Source organism: Populus trichocarpa, chromosome 9 (genome assembly GCF_000002775.5).
Source record: "Populus trichocarpa isolate Nisqually-1 chromosome 9, P.trichocarpa_v4.1, whole genome shotgun sequence".
Lineage (NCBI taxonomy): Eukaryota > Viridiplantae > Streptophyta > Magnoliopsida > Malpighiales > Salicaceae > Populus > Populus trichocarpa.
Genome location: NC_037293.2, coordinates 10,300,408 through 10,312,223, shown reverse-complemented (window position 1 = coordinate 10,312,223; position 11,816 = coordinate 10,300,408). Strand labels below are relative to the sequence as shown.

Sequence of the window (11,816 nt, the reverse complement as noted above, 5' to 3'; positions counted from 1 at the left end):
AGTGTTCTTGTAGCTAAAGGTAGGCCACAGCACTTACTGACAATTTCTCTACCGATTTTCTCCAACAGTTGAAACAGCTAGATTGGTTGATGTGGTTTGCATGACTGAAGCTACACTTTCATGGCGTGCTGTCACAATAATCTCTCCCCTCCCCAAAACCTTCAAAGGAGCCAGTAAAAATCAGAATCCTCAGGCGAAGAAGTTTTTGGTACAGATACAAGATGTGATTTCCTTGGATGATCTCTAGACCACGGTCATCCTTCTGCTGTAGCAAACGTTAAAGTGACTCGCAGATCTCTTCTAACTGTGATACCATCTCCCTCGTTCCCTTGTTAACTAATTCACCTCTCCTGCTAGAGAAAGGTATGGATTAAATTGATATCGCAATTCAAAACCGCGAAATCATGTTATTTTATTGAATTATTTTACTTTACTATTGTGTTATTTCACCTATTTTCTTTTATTTGGTATGCTAAATGCACAATTAGCCCTACAATATCACACAAATAACAATCTCTCTCTCTCTCTCTCTCTCACCCCGAGGAAGCAAATTCAACCAAATAATTACTGAAGTGTTGAATGATAGTTTGGAGAACGTCTCTCATTCTTTTGTTTCCAAGGCAGAAATGCAGAAGGTAGTGATTTTTTTTTCCGATTTCGATTTGTCCATCCTGCGCGCAAAAAAAGTGTTCATATTTGTACTGTTTCAAATAGAAAACAAAGAGGATAGTGATATAGAGGAGTATTGACCCTTGTTTTTTATGATCCATGTGGAGTTTCTCAAAGGTAGAATTCATTGTTTATAATTTTGAGTTCTTACGATGGAAAAACTCTTTGATACAGACATAAATATAGGTTGTTTTGGTATTTTAAATTGACGTTAATAATATTTTTTTTATGTTGAAATTTGGTGATTTTTTTAATAATAAATTAAAAATAATTTTTTATAATAAAATTAAATTAAAAAAATATTGCCGAATATTTATAATTTGAAAGTAGAAGGATTATATTGAGGTTTCATCATTTATTTGTGATGTTTTCCTGATCTTTATTTTTTAATTTTATTTTTAGTTAATAAATTTGATTCAGTTAATTTTGAATTTCACAAAAAAATATAATTATTAAAAATATATTTCAAGACCAAATTGATAAAAAAAAAATTAACAGTAATTCTACAATAAAATATGACAGGATTATCTGTGTATTTTTATTAAAGAGAAACTTCCACGCGTTTTAGATTTTTACTTGATAATATCATCATTGTGTTAAATCATATGGCATGGAAATCAAATCTTTAATGTGATACAATATTATCTTGTATTAAAAACAGGGAACCCTAGCTGGTTAGAACAGTAATTGATTTTCTGACGGGGATTCTGCTAGGCTTTGTTTTGTGCAACCCTTTATTTTAATGCCATATAAAAAACCGTAAAACGATGGCAATGATTGAATGTGCTCTAGGAAGTCACCGTTTTCAACATTTAAATTATCGGTTATTATTTTTGTTTGGTTTAGTTTTTATAAAAAAAATTAAATTAAATTGATTTTAAAAAAAATAAAACCGATTCAAACTGACCAATTTTGATTCGGTTCGGTTTTTTTAAACAAAACAGGTTCAAACCGGTTTTGCTCGGTTTTTACGGTTTTTTTCCAGTTTGGATTCCGTTTTTTCAGTTTCAGACTTATAAATCGAAACTGAACCAGTTGGGTTTTTTAAAATTTTAATTAGTTTAATTGATTTTTTTCACGGTTCGGTTTTTACGGTTATTTTTTTTCTTCTAATTTTCTTGGTTTAATCTATTTTTCAGTTTTTTTACTCATCCATAATTTAAATGGGATGCAATACCAAGAAGTTTGTCCAATGATGTTTTTTTTAATTAATATGATATTTGAGTTAGCTTGCGTGTATTCGACTAATTTTATAAGATTTAATTTCTAGTATTTTTAAAATTTATATAATTCAAACTAATAATTTTAAAAAAATAAATTTAAAACTTAACTAGTTGATTGATAAAAATTATTTTACTTGAAGCAACTTGCGTGCCAGCGTAACACCATAAATTTTGTGAAGATTGTGTGTTAAATAGTTTCCTAGAAGTTGGACAGCTGCCTTTATGGGCTGGTTGACATCCATGGAAGAAAACAGGAATCGATTTCGTTTTTACCATGACTTTTCTCAGAGTCTAATTTATTTTTATTATTAGAATATTAAAATGATTCAAGAATATAAAAAAAGTTAATTTAGAGCTAAAAAATAAGAATAAAAATTAAGATTCCAAAATTAATTTATATTCTTAATATAAATATTGTTTTCTATAAAAAAAAAGAAAAAAAAAAAAGAAAGAAGGGAAACTAAACGTGAGGGCAACTGGTGAAGGGAAGCGATAAAAGACAAAGGGAAGGAGGAAACAAAAAACACATCACGCAAGCACAGAAAGCGTTCTCAGCAAGCCAGCAACCAACACTCGAACGTAAATAAACAAAACAAGTTCCTCTCTTTTCATTTCTTTTTACCCAAACAATAACTACATCAAATCCCCGCCTCCCTCTCCCTATATTTTTCATTTCCCTAAATCACTCTCCTTTAATACAAAAAATAAAAAAAATGCACAAACTTTAATCCCTTTTTGTACGGATTAGTTTAGCCCTCTTTTTTTTTCTCAACAGAATTTTTTATGGCTCTTTGCAGTCGAGTGGTTAGATCAGGCGTTAATTCTGCGATTTTCTTTGCAAAATCTCGAGCGATTAACCCATCATCTTCTAGTTCATTTGGTAACAGATTTGATTACCGGCATATTTCGCAGCTCGTTAGACCTAACAACAATAAACGCGCATTTCTCGTTGATACTTTAGCACTGGTAAAGTTACTTTAATTTCTGTTTCTATTTCGAAGTTTCTGTCCAATTAATTGGAAAATAACTGGTTTTTTTCTCTCTCTTGAAGGTGAGAGGATTGGAATCGCAAGGCGTGCCGTCGAAGCAAGCGGAGGCGATTACGGCTGCGATTACTGAAGTGTTGAATGATAGTTTGGAGAATGTCGCTTATTCTTTTGTTTCTAAGGCAGAAATGCAGAAGGTAGTCATTTTTTTCCGACTTTGATTTGTCCTTCCTGCGCTTAAAAAAAAGTGTTCATGTTTGTACCGTTTTTGAAAAACTAAATTGATGTTTGCTTTATTTTTGGAAATTTTGTAGAGTGAAATGATTCAAGACTCAAATCTGTCCAAGTTTAAGTCTGAAGTACAGAGTTCTCAGGTACTGTGAATTTGATTGATTTCTATCACGTATAATTGTCTGTTTTCTAGGATCTTGTATTAATGTATTTTTAGGGTTTAGGATGTTATTGGAGTGTTAATTCTTTTATCCTTTTACCTGTGCAATACAGTTGTCTTTAATGGGTTCGTGGACTTAATTATTTGATCTTGAAAATACCTGGATGTTTTTTAGGGCTAACATTTCTGTACATCCCTGTACTATTTTGTATTTAAAAGACATATTGACTTTTTTTTTAATATTACCCAGGTAATTTATACTTTCATAATTTTTACATCATTAACTAACACCATAAGAAATAGACACTTATCACCATGGATTTTTTTGCTAATGTACATTTTGATTTTTAAGTTTTTAAAAAATCTTATTTTGGTCCCTATATTCTTTTTTACATATAAGTTCTCAATTGAAAGTTATTTTGGTCATTGTATTTTACTATCATATACAATTTAGTCTTCAAATGATTTCTCAAAATCAAGTTTAAACTTGGAAAAAAATAGTTAAATAATTTAAATGGTTTGATGGGTAGAATTTGGAGGTTGTCAAAGGTAGAATTGACTGTTTATAACTTAGAGAGGTTACAATGGAAGAACTTTTTTAGCCTTTCAGAAGCCTGTGGATTGGTCACTGAATGAGGGAGGAGTGAGGTGTGGCTCGTTATAAATTAAGCATATGTTCATGTTCTATCCATATGTGGTATCAAATGTTTCACTAAGAGCGTTGATGGTGTTTCCTTTAAGCTATGCATTGACATTACAAATTTGGTTAGATAGGTGGGATTTTTATACCCTCTTAAAAGCATTTCTACATGTTAGCTTTCTAGAATTCTATTTTTATTACTAGAGTTTTTTGAGTTGGGAATGTCTTTTCTAGAGAATGTAAATGACAGGTCTGCTATGCTTGAACTCTTGCTTCAGTTTTATATAAATATATTTCCGTGCTTCTCTAAGCAATTAGAAGCATAAAATACAATTATTACTGATCTGTGTTTAGTATTTCCTTGGAATAGGAGAACTAGATGATTTTAGTGTAATTAACCCTAGTGTTTGTTGTGTTGATTCTTTCTGAAGAACTATCCATAATGCAGGAGCATCATTTTTCTTTGTTGCAACGTGAGACTGAAAAACTACGAGGTGACATAGATAAAATGCGCAGTGAACTGAGGTCTGTGCTAGAAGTTGTTTTCTGCCAGATACACGAGTTTTTTTATGTTGATGCTCATGCTTAAGAATTTTCTCTCTCTACAGGTATGAAATTGATAAAGTAACTGCTGGACAGCGTTTGGATTTGAATCTTGAAAGAGGGTAAGAAAAATCAACTTTGTTACTAATCTACCCAACCAGCAATGGAGCCTAAATGTGCAGTCTGTGGGTTAATAATGAGAGTCCCCAAAGTAAAATTTGCACTCTACTTGTTTAAATCTTAGTTCATTACTCAATTTTCAACTGCAAGAACCCAAATATGGAGTTTATGTTGTTAGGCTATTTGAACAGGGTCCTTTCTACAATTCTACTTTGATTGGTAAGAGTCTAGTTAGATCCATACAACAGGAGAGTGAGAGAAAGAAAACAGATGATTGAATTTCAATGTCTTTTTTTTTTTTTTATCATTCAAAATGAAAGTTGAAGACCTGTTATAAAACATAATTTATATTATGCTGATCCAAGGTGTCACCATGTGTAAGGAAAATATTTCACTCTGCCATCCGTGTTCGTTCTCATTCCTACTTGTTATCCCTGGAGACGTCATTTTGATACTTTAGCATTTCAATTGCTTCATAATGTATGCTTTGACTAAGTGCAGACGCATTCGTGACGAGCTGGCGAATCAGAATGCAGAAACCACCAATCTCACAAACAAGCTTGATCGGGTGAGTATAGTGATTTTAAGTGAAAATAATGTTTGCTTTCCAGCTGCTTTTTGAGTAATGACATACAAAGTTGATTCAATTCAAAATATTTGATTTTGTCTTCAGGAAATTCATGCATTGAGAGCCCACCTGGAAGCGGCAAAATACGATGTGATTAAATACTGCATAGGTACCCTCGTCTCCATATGTGCAGTTGGCATTGCAACGGTCCGTATCTTGTTGTAGTGCACTGCCAATTCATTGCAAAACTTCTACAAGAATTATAAATTTACATTTTTTATCATGGCAAATGTTGTCATAACTAAATCGAATTCTACAGTAGAATTGTTTGGTAGCCATTTTTTGTATTAAAAACAGGGATACCTAATTGGTTAGAACAGTTATTGATTTTCCCATGGGGATTCTAGCTAGGCTTTGTTTCACGCAATCCTTACATTAATGCCATATAAAAAACCAAAAAAAGATGGCAACGATTGAATTTACTTTAGGAAGTTACCTCTATTTTTCAACATGTAGATGGGATGCGATTTCATGAAGTTTGTACAATGGTGTTGTTTTGCCTGAAGCACTTGGGTGCCAGTGTAATAACACTAAATTTGTGAAGATTGTGTTTTATAAAGTTTCTAGAAGTCGGATAGCTGCCTTTATGGATTAGTTGACATGCATGAAACGATTTCTTTTTCTCCTGAACTTTTCTCGTGGTTTAATGGCAACCAATTGGAAATTCCCAGTTTTTCAATTAGGTGCGAGGTGGTTCTGTTGTTTCAGGATGACTATATACCTTATGCCTGAAACTATATGTCCACGTGGGGGATCCATTTTCTGGACCCTTCAGCAGTTTAGTGGCAAGTGGCTTGAGGCCGAGATTGTTTTTAGCTGCGCTTTGGTATTTGGATTGATTGAAAACCGTTTTCTAGTATATTTATAAGCTGTATGTATCTCTAATACCATCTTGTTGATATCATTCTCCAAACCCAGCAAGGCATTACTACATACTATTATTACTACATACTCTCAATAATAAACCTTGTCCCTGACAACGCATTTTTCAATTTATAATGAAATTAAACGATTTCAAAATGCATATTTGATTATTTTTTGCCTCTTTGCTAAATATCGTTTGAGACTGATCTCAAGTTCTTGTATGCGAATGATTGTTATTCTACTCCTTTTGTCGTCCCAGAACACAGATGGGCATGTCATTTGTGGGGATTTTTTTTAATTGGGTTTTCATGGTGCATCTATCTGAACCTTTCAATGAAGAATTGAGAGTTTGACCGGTGGGCTTGCGAATTACGAATGTGATGTTGGTGGATTAGTTGAGAACCGAGAACCAAAAAAAAAACACAGGAAACGAAATCAGATATATATATATATTGTAACAAGGCCTTTAGATGTTGTGAATTCCAACCATTCATTACGAAAAACTTGTGCATAAGCCCTGTTAACTATGAATTCAGACACAACCAGTGGGGTTCTATAGGTTTGTGAGGGGGGGGGGGGGGGGGGGGGGGGCGGCAACTCAGTGAAATCTTAAATTCCATTTCAATTTCAAATCAAAGCTTGAGAAGCAGCTTTAATTATCCTTATTTATTTCTGTGTTATAAAAATGTTTTTTTATTTTTAATTATTTTTTTATGTTTTTATATCATTTTGATATGTTAAAATTAAAAATAATATTTTAAAAAATAATAAAAATATTATTTTGTTATATTTTCGAGTAAAAATCACATTAAAAAAAAAAACTATTACTCGCAAACACCTCTAAAAAGCAACTATCATACTCTCGAACGCCTCTAAAAAGAATGCACAAACACCATAGAAGTAAGAAACAAACACAAAATAAAAAAACAATTATGACTTTTTTGGAATCAATTCTTTATATATAAAAAAACAGATAATATGATAAATATTATCATATATATATATATATAAACAGATAGTCCTGGTTTATTCTGTCTTTTCGATGGAAAGAGCACGTTGGAGATCTAGCATTTAATAATATGATAAATATTGTGACTATATAAGAAACAACAAACAACATTTCGTTTTATTAATCAAGATGAAACAATAAACAACATGGTTTTATTAATCAGGTAGAGAAACATTAAAGAAATAAGGAACCATTATCCACTTCCTAGACAAATAAAGAAAGCACTTGTCTCCCCCCCGCCGCCGTCTTCTTGAAACAACGGCATAAAATTAACCACCGCCATGTTCCCCTTCCTTCCCTTTCAAAGGGGACAATTCAACCTGTAAGTTGGCACAGCAACAAGTCGAACAGCCCTTGGTGCAGTGAGTCCAAACACATCGTTCATATCAAGCTCAGCAGGCTTCATTCCATGAGGCAACTCCCAATTAAAACAATGAAGCAAATGTGCCACGGCCAACTCTAATGCATACAGACCGAGTTGCATGCCAGGGCAAGACCTCCGACCCGACCCAAATGGAAGAAACTCAAAATCCATCCCTCTAAAATCCGGCGCCTTCCCATCTAAGAACCTACTAGGGTTGAACTTATCCGGGTCTTCCCAAGCATTCGGGTCACGCCCGATAGCCCATGCATTGATCATGACACGTGATCTTGCCGGGATTCTATACCCGTTAAGGACAGTATCCTTAGCTGTTTCGTGGAGGAGGAGAGGAATCGGAGGGTGGAGACGTAGGGTTTCTTTCATTGCACATTTGAGATAGATAAGTTTTTCAAGGTCTGATTCATGGACTGTCCGGTTCAAGCCAACCACGTCCATGAGTTCTTGGTGGACTTTCTTGAGGTCTTCTGGACTCTTCATTAACTCTGCGATTGCCCATTCTATTGCCGACGCCACAGTTTCAGTTCCACCAAACATGACATCCTGTAAAGGCACAAGTTAATGTTTATCTATAAAACTTTTAGTACTGATCTCTAATAGATTGTTTTAATTTTAATCAAAATAAATTATTAGAATTTTAATTGAATTAAATAAGTCATAATTCAAATTTGAATAATTTTATATGAAGCTTGACTAAAATAAAAACCAAGAACATAAATCATAATTATTTTAATTGAATTAAACGTAACCGAAGATCCCTTATAAATAAATAAAAAGAAAAACAGTTTAATAATTTGGAAAGCTTGATGTAATTCTATTATTTTAAAATTTATAATATTTTTTTATTTGCTTATTGTAAAACATTTTTAGAATTGGTAGTCAAAATAAAGTATCAATTATGTTGGATATTTTTTTAATTAGGAGGTGAGGTAGAATATTTACATATTAGCATTTAAATACATTATAATATAAGTATCTTGCCAGGGTGAAATAGTTTATCGAAAGTTTTTAAAGAGTTGATGTTTTTATAAATGGACTTCTTAGCATAAAGTTTTTTTTTTGTTTGTATAATCTTATAATAAAAATTAAATCTTGACCATAAATGCATGACCTTTTATATATAATTCCTATAATTATGACTGCAATATTTTTCACTTAAATACCTACTTCTTTTGTAAGGATTGAGTTTCTATAATACCAAATCTGTCAATATCTCAAATCCATTGAACTAGGTTTTGGTGGAAAGAATAAGAACATAAACATTAAAGGGATTTTTTTTATATGTTCAGAAGCATACTCTTAATTATCCCGAAAATTATTTCGATTTTAATTTTAAAAAAATGAGAGTACGTATAATGAGAGAATCAGAATTCAACTACCATTAAAAACTAGCCATTTGTTCATGAAAATGCATGTAATTTTTCAAGAATCTGTAACGGACAAGATCGAAAGTTAAAAATGATTTCATGAATATACAGGAGTGTGCTTCTTGTAATAAATAAGAATCTAGCTTGCTTTGATTTTAAATTTATGTCTTTGATGACGAAAAAAAATAAATAAGAGAATATCATAGAGTAAAATGATATTTCATTACCATAATGAGAGCTTTGATGTGATCTTTATTGAACTTGACAGTGGACCTTGATTCATCAAAATCATTTTTTGAAGCATCTTCACTGTAAAAAGCTAGCAATTCATCAACCATGTCTGAGTCGACCTCTTCATTTTCATCTTTGGCATTGAGACTTTTTCTGTTGTTTTTCTTGGCTATATGTTCATCGATGATTGTATCTATGAACCCATCTAGAGAATTTCTAGCCTTGGCTAGCCTCTTATTGAAATCTTGTGCGTTAACCCAGCCCAGCCAAGGGAAGAAATCAGCAACATTAAAAGCTCCGAAAAGCTTTGAAAATTCTTGCAAAATTTCCATGAACTCTTCTTGCCCTTCATTCGAAGATGACCCGAAAGCGGCCTTGTACGTTATGCTCCTTGTTAACGCAAACACTAGTTCACCGATATTAACCGGTTCACCGGTTTTCTCCGATACCCGTCTAACAGTAAACTCCACTTCATCTCTCACGGAGGCCCATGATTCAGCCCTTTTTCGGCTAAAGAGCTTCATGACACAGATTTTTCTAGTTTGACGCCAAAACGGACCGTAATTGGCAAAGGCCATATCTGCTCTATCATAAGTCAAGTAGACAATTGCAACATTTGCAGGCCTATTCGCAAAGACAACATCTTGGGCTTGAAGGACTTCTCGGGCTATTTCTGGTGTTGACACAGCCACGACATGAAGCCCTCCCATTTGGAGGTGACAGAGCCCGCCATATCGTTTAGAGAGGCTAGCTAAACCACGGTGGGTCAGTTGATCAACCATACCCAAATTGCCTATAATCGGATACCCTTTTGGTCCAGGAGGGTACGGGAGCTTCTTACGAATTAGAAACCATAAGATCAGGGAGACAAATAGGGAGGCTAAGATGAAGAGCGTGGATGGAGATTGAAGAGATTGGAGTAGGGGAGAATCCATGTGTGTGTGTTGGTGTTTGGCACAAATGTGACTTTGGGGCAACATGCATTGCCTAGTGAGTGGGTGCATTTATAGTACTGATAGGTTGATTACTGGATCTATAAAAGGTATCTTGTTAGGAAAATTGCTTGTATGAGAAGGTAACAGCTTCAAGGTACGTGGTAGAATTCCATGGCCACATTTGGAGACTCACTTGACTTTCCATACTTAGCAGCAGTGCTGGATGGAAGTGTGGTAGTAATTAATATTTTTAAAAAAATTTATTTGAAAATGTATTAAAATAATATTTTAAAAAAATATATTTTTAATATCAACACATTAAAATAATCTAAAAACACAAAAAAATATTAATACAAAATAAAAAAAAAATCAATTCTTTTAAAAATACTTTTAAAACCCAAAAATAAAATGTGAAATTGCTATCGACACCAGTAGAGAGTGTTTGACAGTGTGGTAGCGGTTGCTTTTCAAATAACTTTTCGTATCGAAATGCATGTCAATGATGTTTTTTCATTTTTTAAAAATTATTTTTGACATCAACACATCAAAACGATTCAAAACATATAAACCATATTAAATTTTAACAAAAAAAAATTTAAAATTTTTTGAGAACACGGTTTGCACTACTTGGCTCTATTTATGATTTGTGCTTTTTTAGCACAAGTGCACAGTCCTCGTCACCTATCAAACAAAACTGGATGGGATACACTCTTCCCATTAGAGGAAGTGGAACAGAAATCAGATTACAGGAAGGAATAAAAACTTCTCCTGATGCACATACCATTTACCAAACACAAGTACTCCAATATATTATTAAAAATGAAAAGGTCAAATACTGGGATTGTTTCCGAATTCTATATTCCCAATTCCCATTTCAAGAGATCATCATTTTATTTTGCCTCTTCTTTCCATTAGTTGCTTGTTTAATTGATCTTGCATCTGATGAAGTTCTATGGCATTTTTGGCCCCCGAGGATTCGACACCGAATCAGCATAATCTGTTGAGCAAACCGAAGAAAAGTGATAGACCTGACGAACGTTCTATGCTCGATTTCATGCGCGTGTGTTTGGTTTCAGAATAATGTTTGACCCAAGCAACGCTCCTCTCTTAGATTTCTTGCCTTGAACGGGGAGGCAGTGATACCTGTGAGATAAATGTCAGCAGGCGACAGTTGTGGAAAGAAGGGAAGAAAACTCTCATCCTATCTGTTTCATCTACTTTTCTTTTCAATTCTTTTTTCCTTTTTGTTTTTATCTTTCCTTGTAAGAACTAGTCAGGAACCGAGGTAATTATATTTAAAGGTTTTGTCGAAATCTCTTACAAAAACATTCAACCGTCAGATTTATGGGACTTAACATTAGACTGGAGCGTTGATTTGGAACATAATTTTGAGAAAAAATATTGAACAAAATTAGCTTTTTACTCGAATTGATAGTTCTGGTAATGCTAAGCAGTGGCTGCTGGGGGCTCTGACACTGAATCCACTTATTAAATATATGATATCCTAACTTTACGTATCAGATTCACTTGCTCAATGCATGAGATCCTCATTTAATGTACGAGATTTTCTTTGAAAAAAGTGGATTAAATTAATATTACTATTGAATTTATGGAATTTCTCAGCAGGATCCATTTTTCAATATATGAGATAATTATCATGTATATCAGAAAAATATATTTATTTCCTTCTAACATACTAATAATTTATCTTCCCTGGGGTTTTTCAAAAAGAGAGTTCCACAGGAATATTCCTTGAGATTAACATTACTGTGCAATTGTATGCGGAAATCATCTTCCTTTGGTAAGAAGATCCCATGGAGTTGGATCCATA

General features: G+C 33.3%; 2 protein-coding genes across 2 annotated transcripts; one reads left to right on the top strand and one right to left on the bottom strand.

The window, feature by feature from the left end:
* Nucleotides 1–2,395: 2,395 nt before the first annotated feature.
* LOC7494300 (protein FMP32, mitochondrial) lies at nucleotides 2,396–5,622 on the top strand. The gene is made up of 7 exons (XM_002312977.4): nucleotides 2,396–2,858; nucleotides 2,944–3,075; nucleotides 3,193–3,252; nucleotides 4,358–4,434; nucleotides 4,518–4,574; nucleotides 5,074–5,140; nucleotides 5,246–5,622. The coding sequence occupies exons 1-7, from the start codon at nucleotides 2,676–2,678 to the stop codon at nucleotides 5,363–5,365; spliced, it is 696 nt and encodes a 231-aa protein (XP_002313013.1). The 5' UTR covers nucleotides 2,396–2,675; the 3' UTR covers nucleotides 5,366–5,622.
* A 1,547-nt stretch (nucleotides 5,623–7,169) lies between these two features.
* LOC7494301 (cytochrome P450 84A1) lies at nucleotides 7,170–10,009 on the bottom strand. The gene is made up of 2 exons (XM_002313726.4): nucleotides 9,047–10,009; nucleotides 7,170–7,995 (listed from the first exon to the last, which is right to left on the bottom strand). The coding sequence occupies exons 1-2, from the start codon at nucleotides 9,983–9,985 to the stop codon at nucleotides 7,375–7,377; spliced, it is 1,560 nt and encodes a 519-aa protein (XP_002313762.2). The 5' UTR covers nucleotides 9,986–10,009; the 3' UTR covers nucleotides 7,170–7,374.
* Nucleotides 10,010–11,816: the final 1,807 nt, after the last annotated feature.

Coding starts and splice junctions, on each gene's coding strand:
- LOC7494300 (XM_002312977.4), top strand. CDS start 2,676: ATGGCTCTTTGCAGTCGAGTGGTTAGATCAGGCGTTAATTCTGCGATT. Junction 3,076..3,192: donor CTAAGGCAGAAATGCAGAAG/GTAGTCATTTTT, acceptor GAAATTTTGTAG/AGTGAAATGATTCAAGACTC. Junction 4,575..5,073: donor GATTTGAATCTTGAAAGAGG/GTAAGAAAAATC, acceptor GACTAAGTGCAG/ACGCATTCGTGACGAGCTGG.
- LOC7494301 (XM_002313726.4), bottom strand. CDS start 9,985: ATGGATTCTCCCCTACTCCAATCTCTTCAATCTCCATCCACGCTCTTC. Junction 7,996..9,046: donor ACATCAAAGCTCTCATTATG/GTAATGAAATAT, acceptor GTGCCTTTACAG/GATGTCATGTTTGGTGGAAC.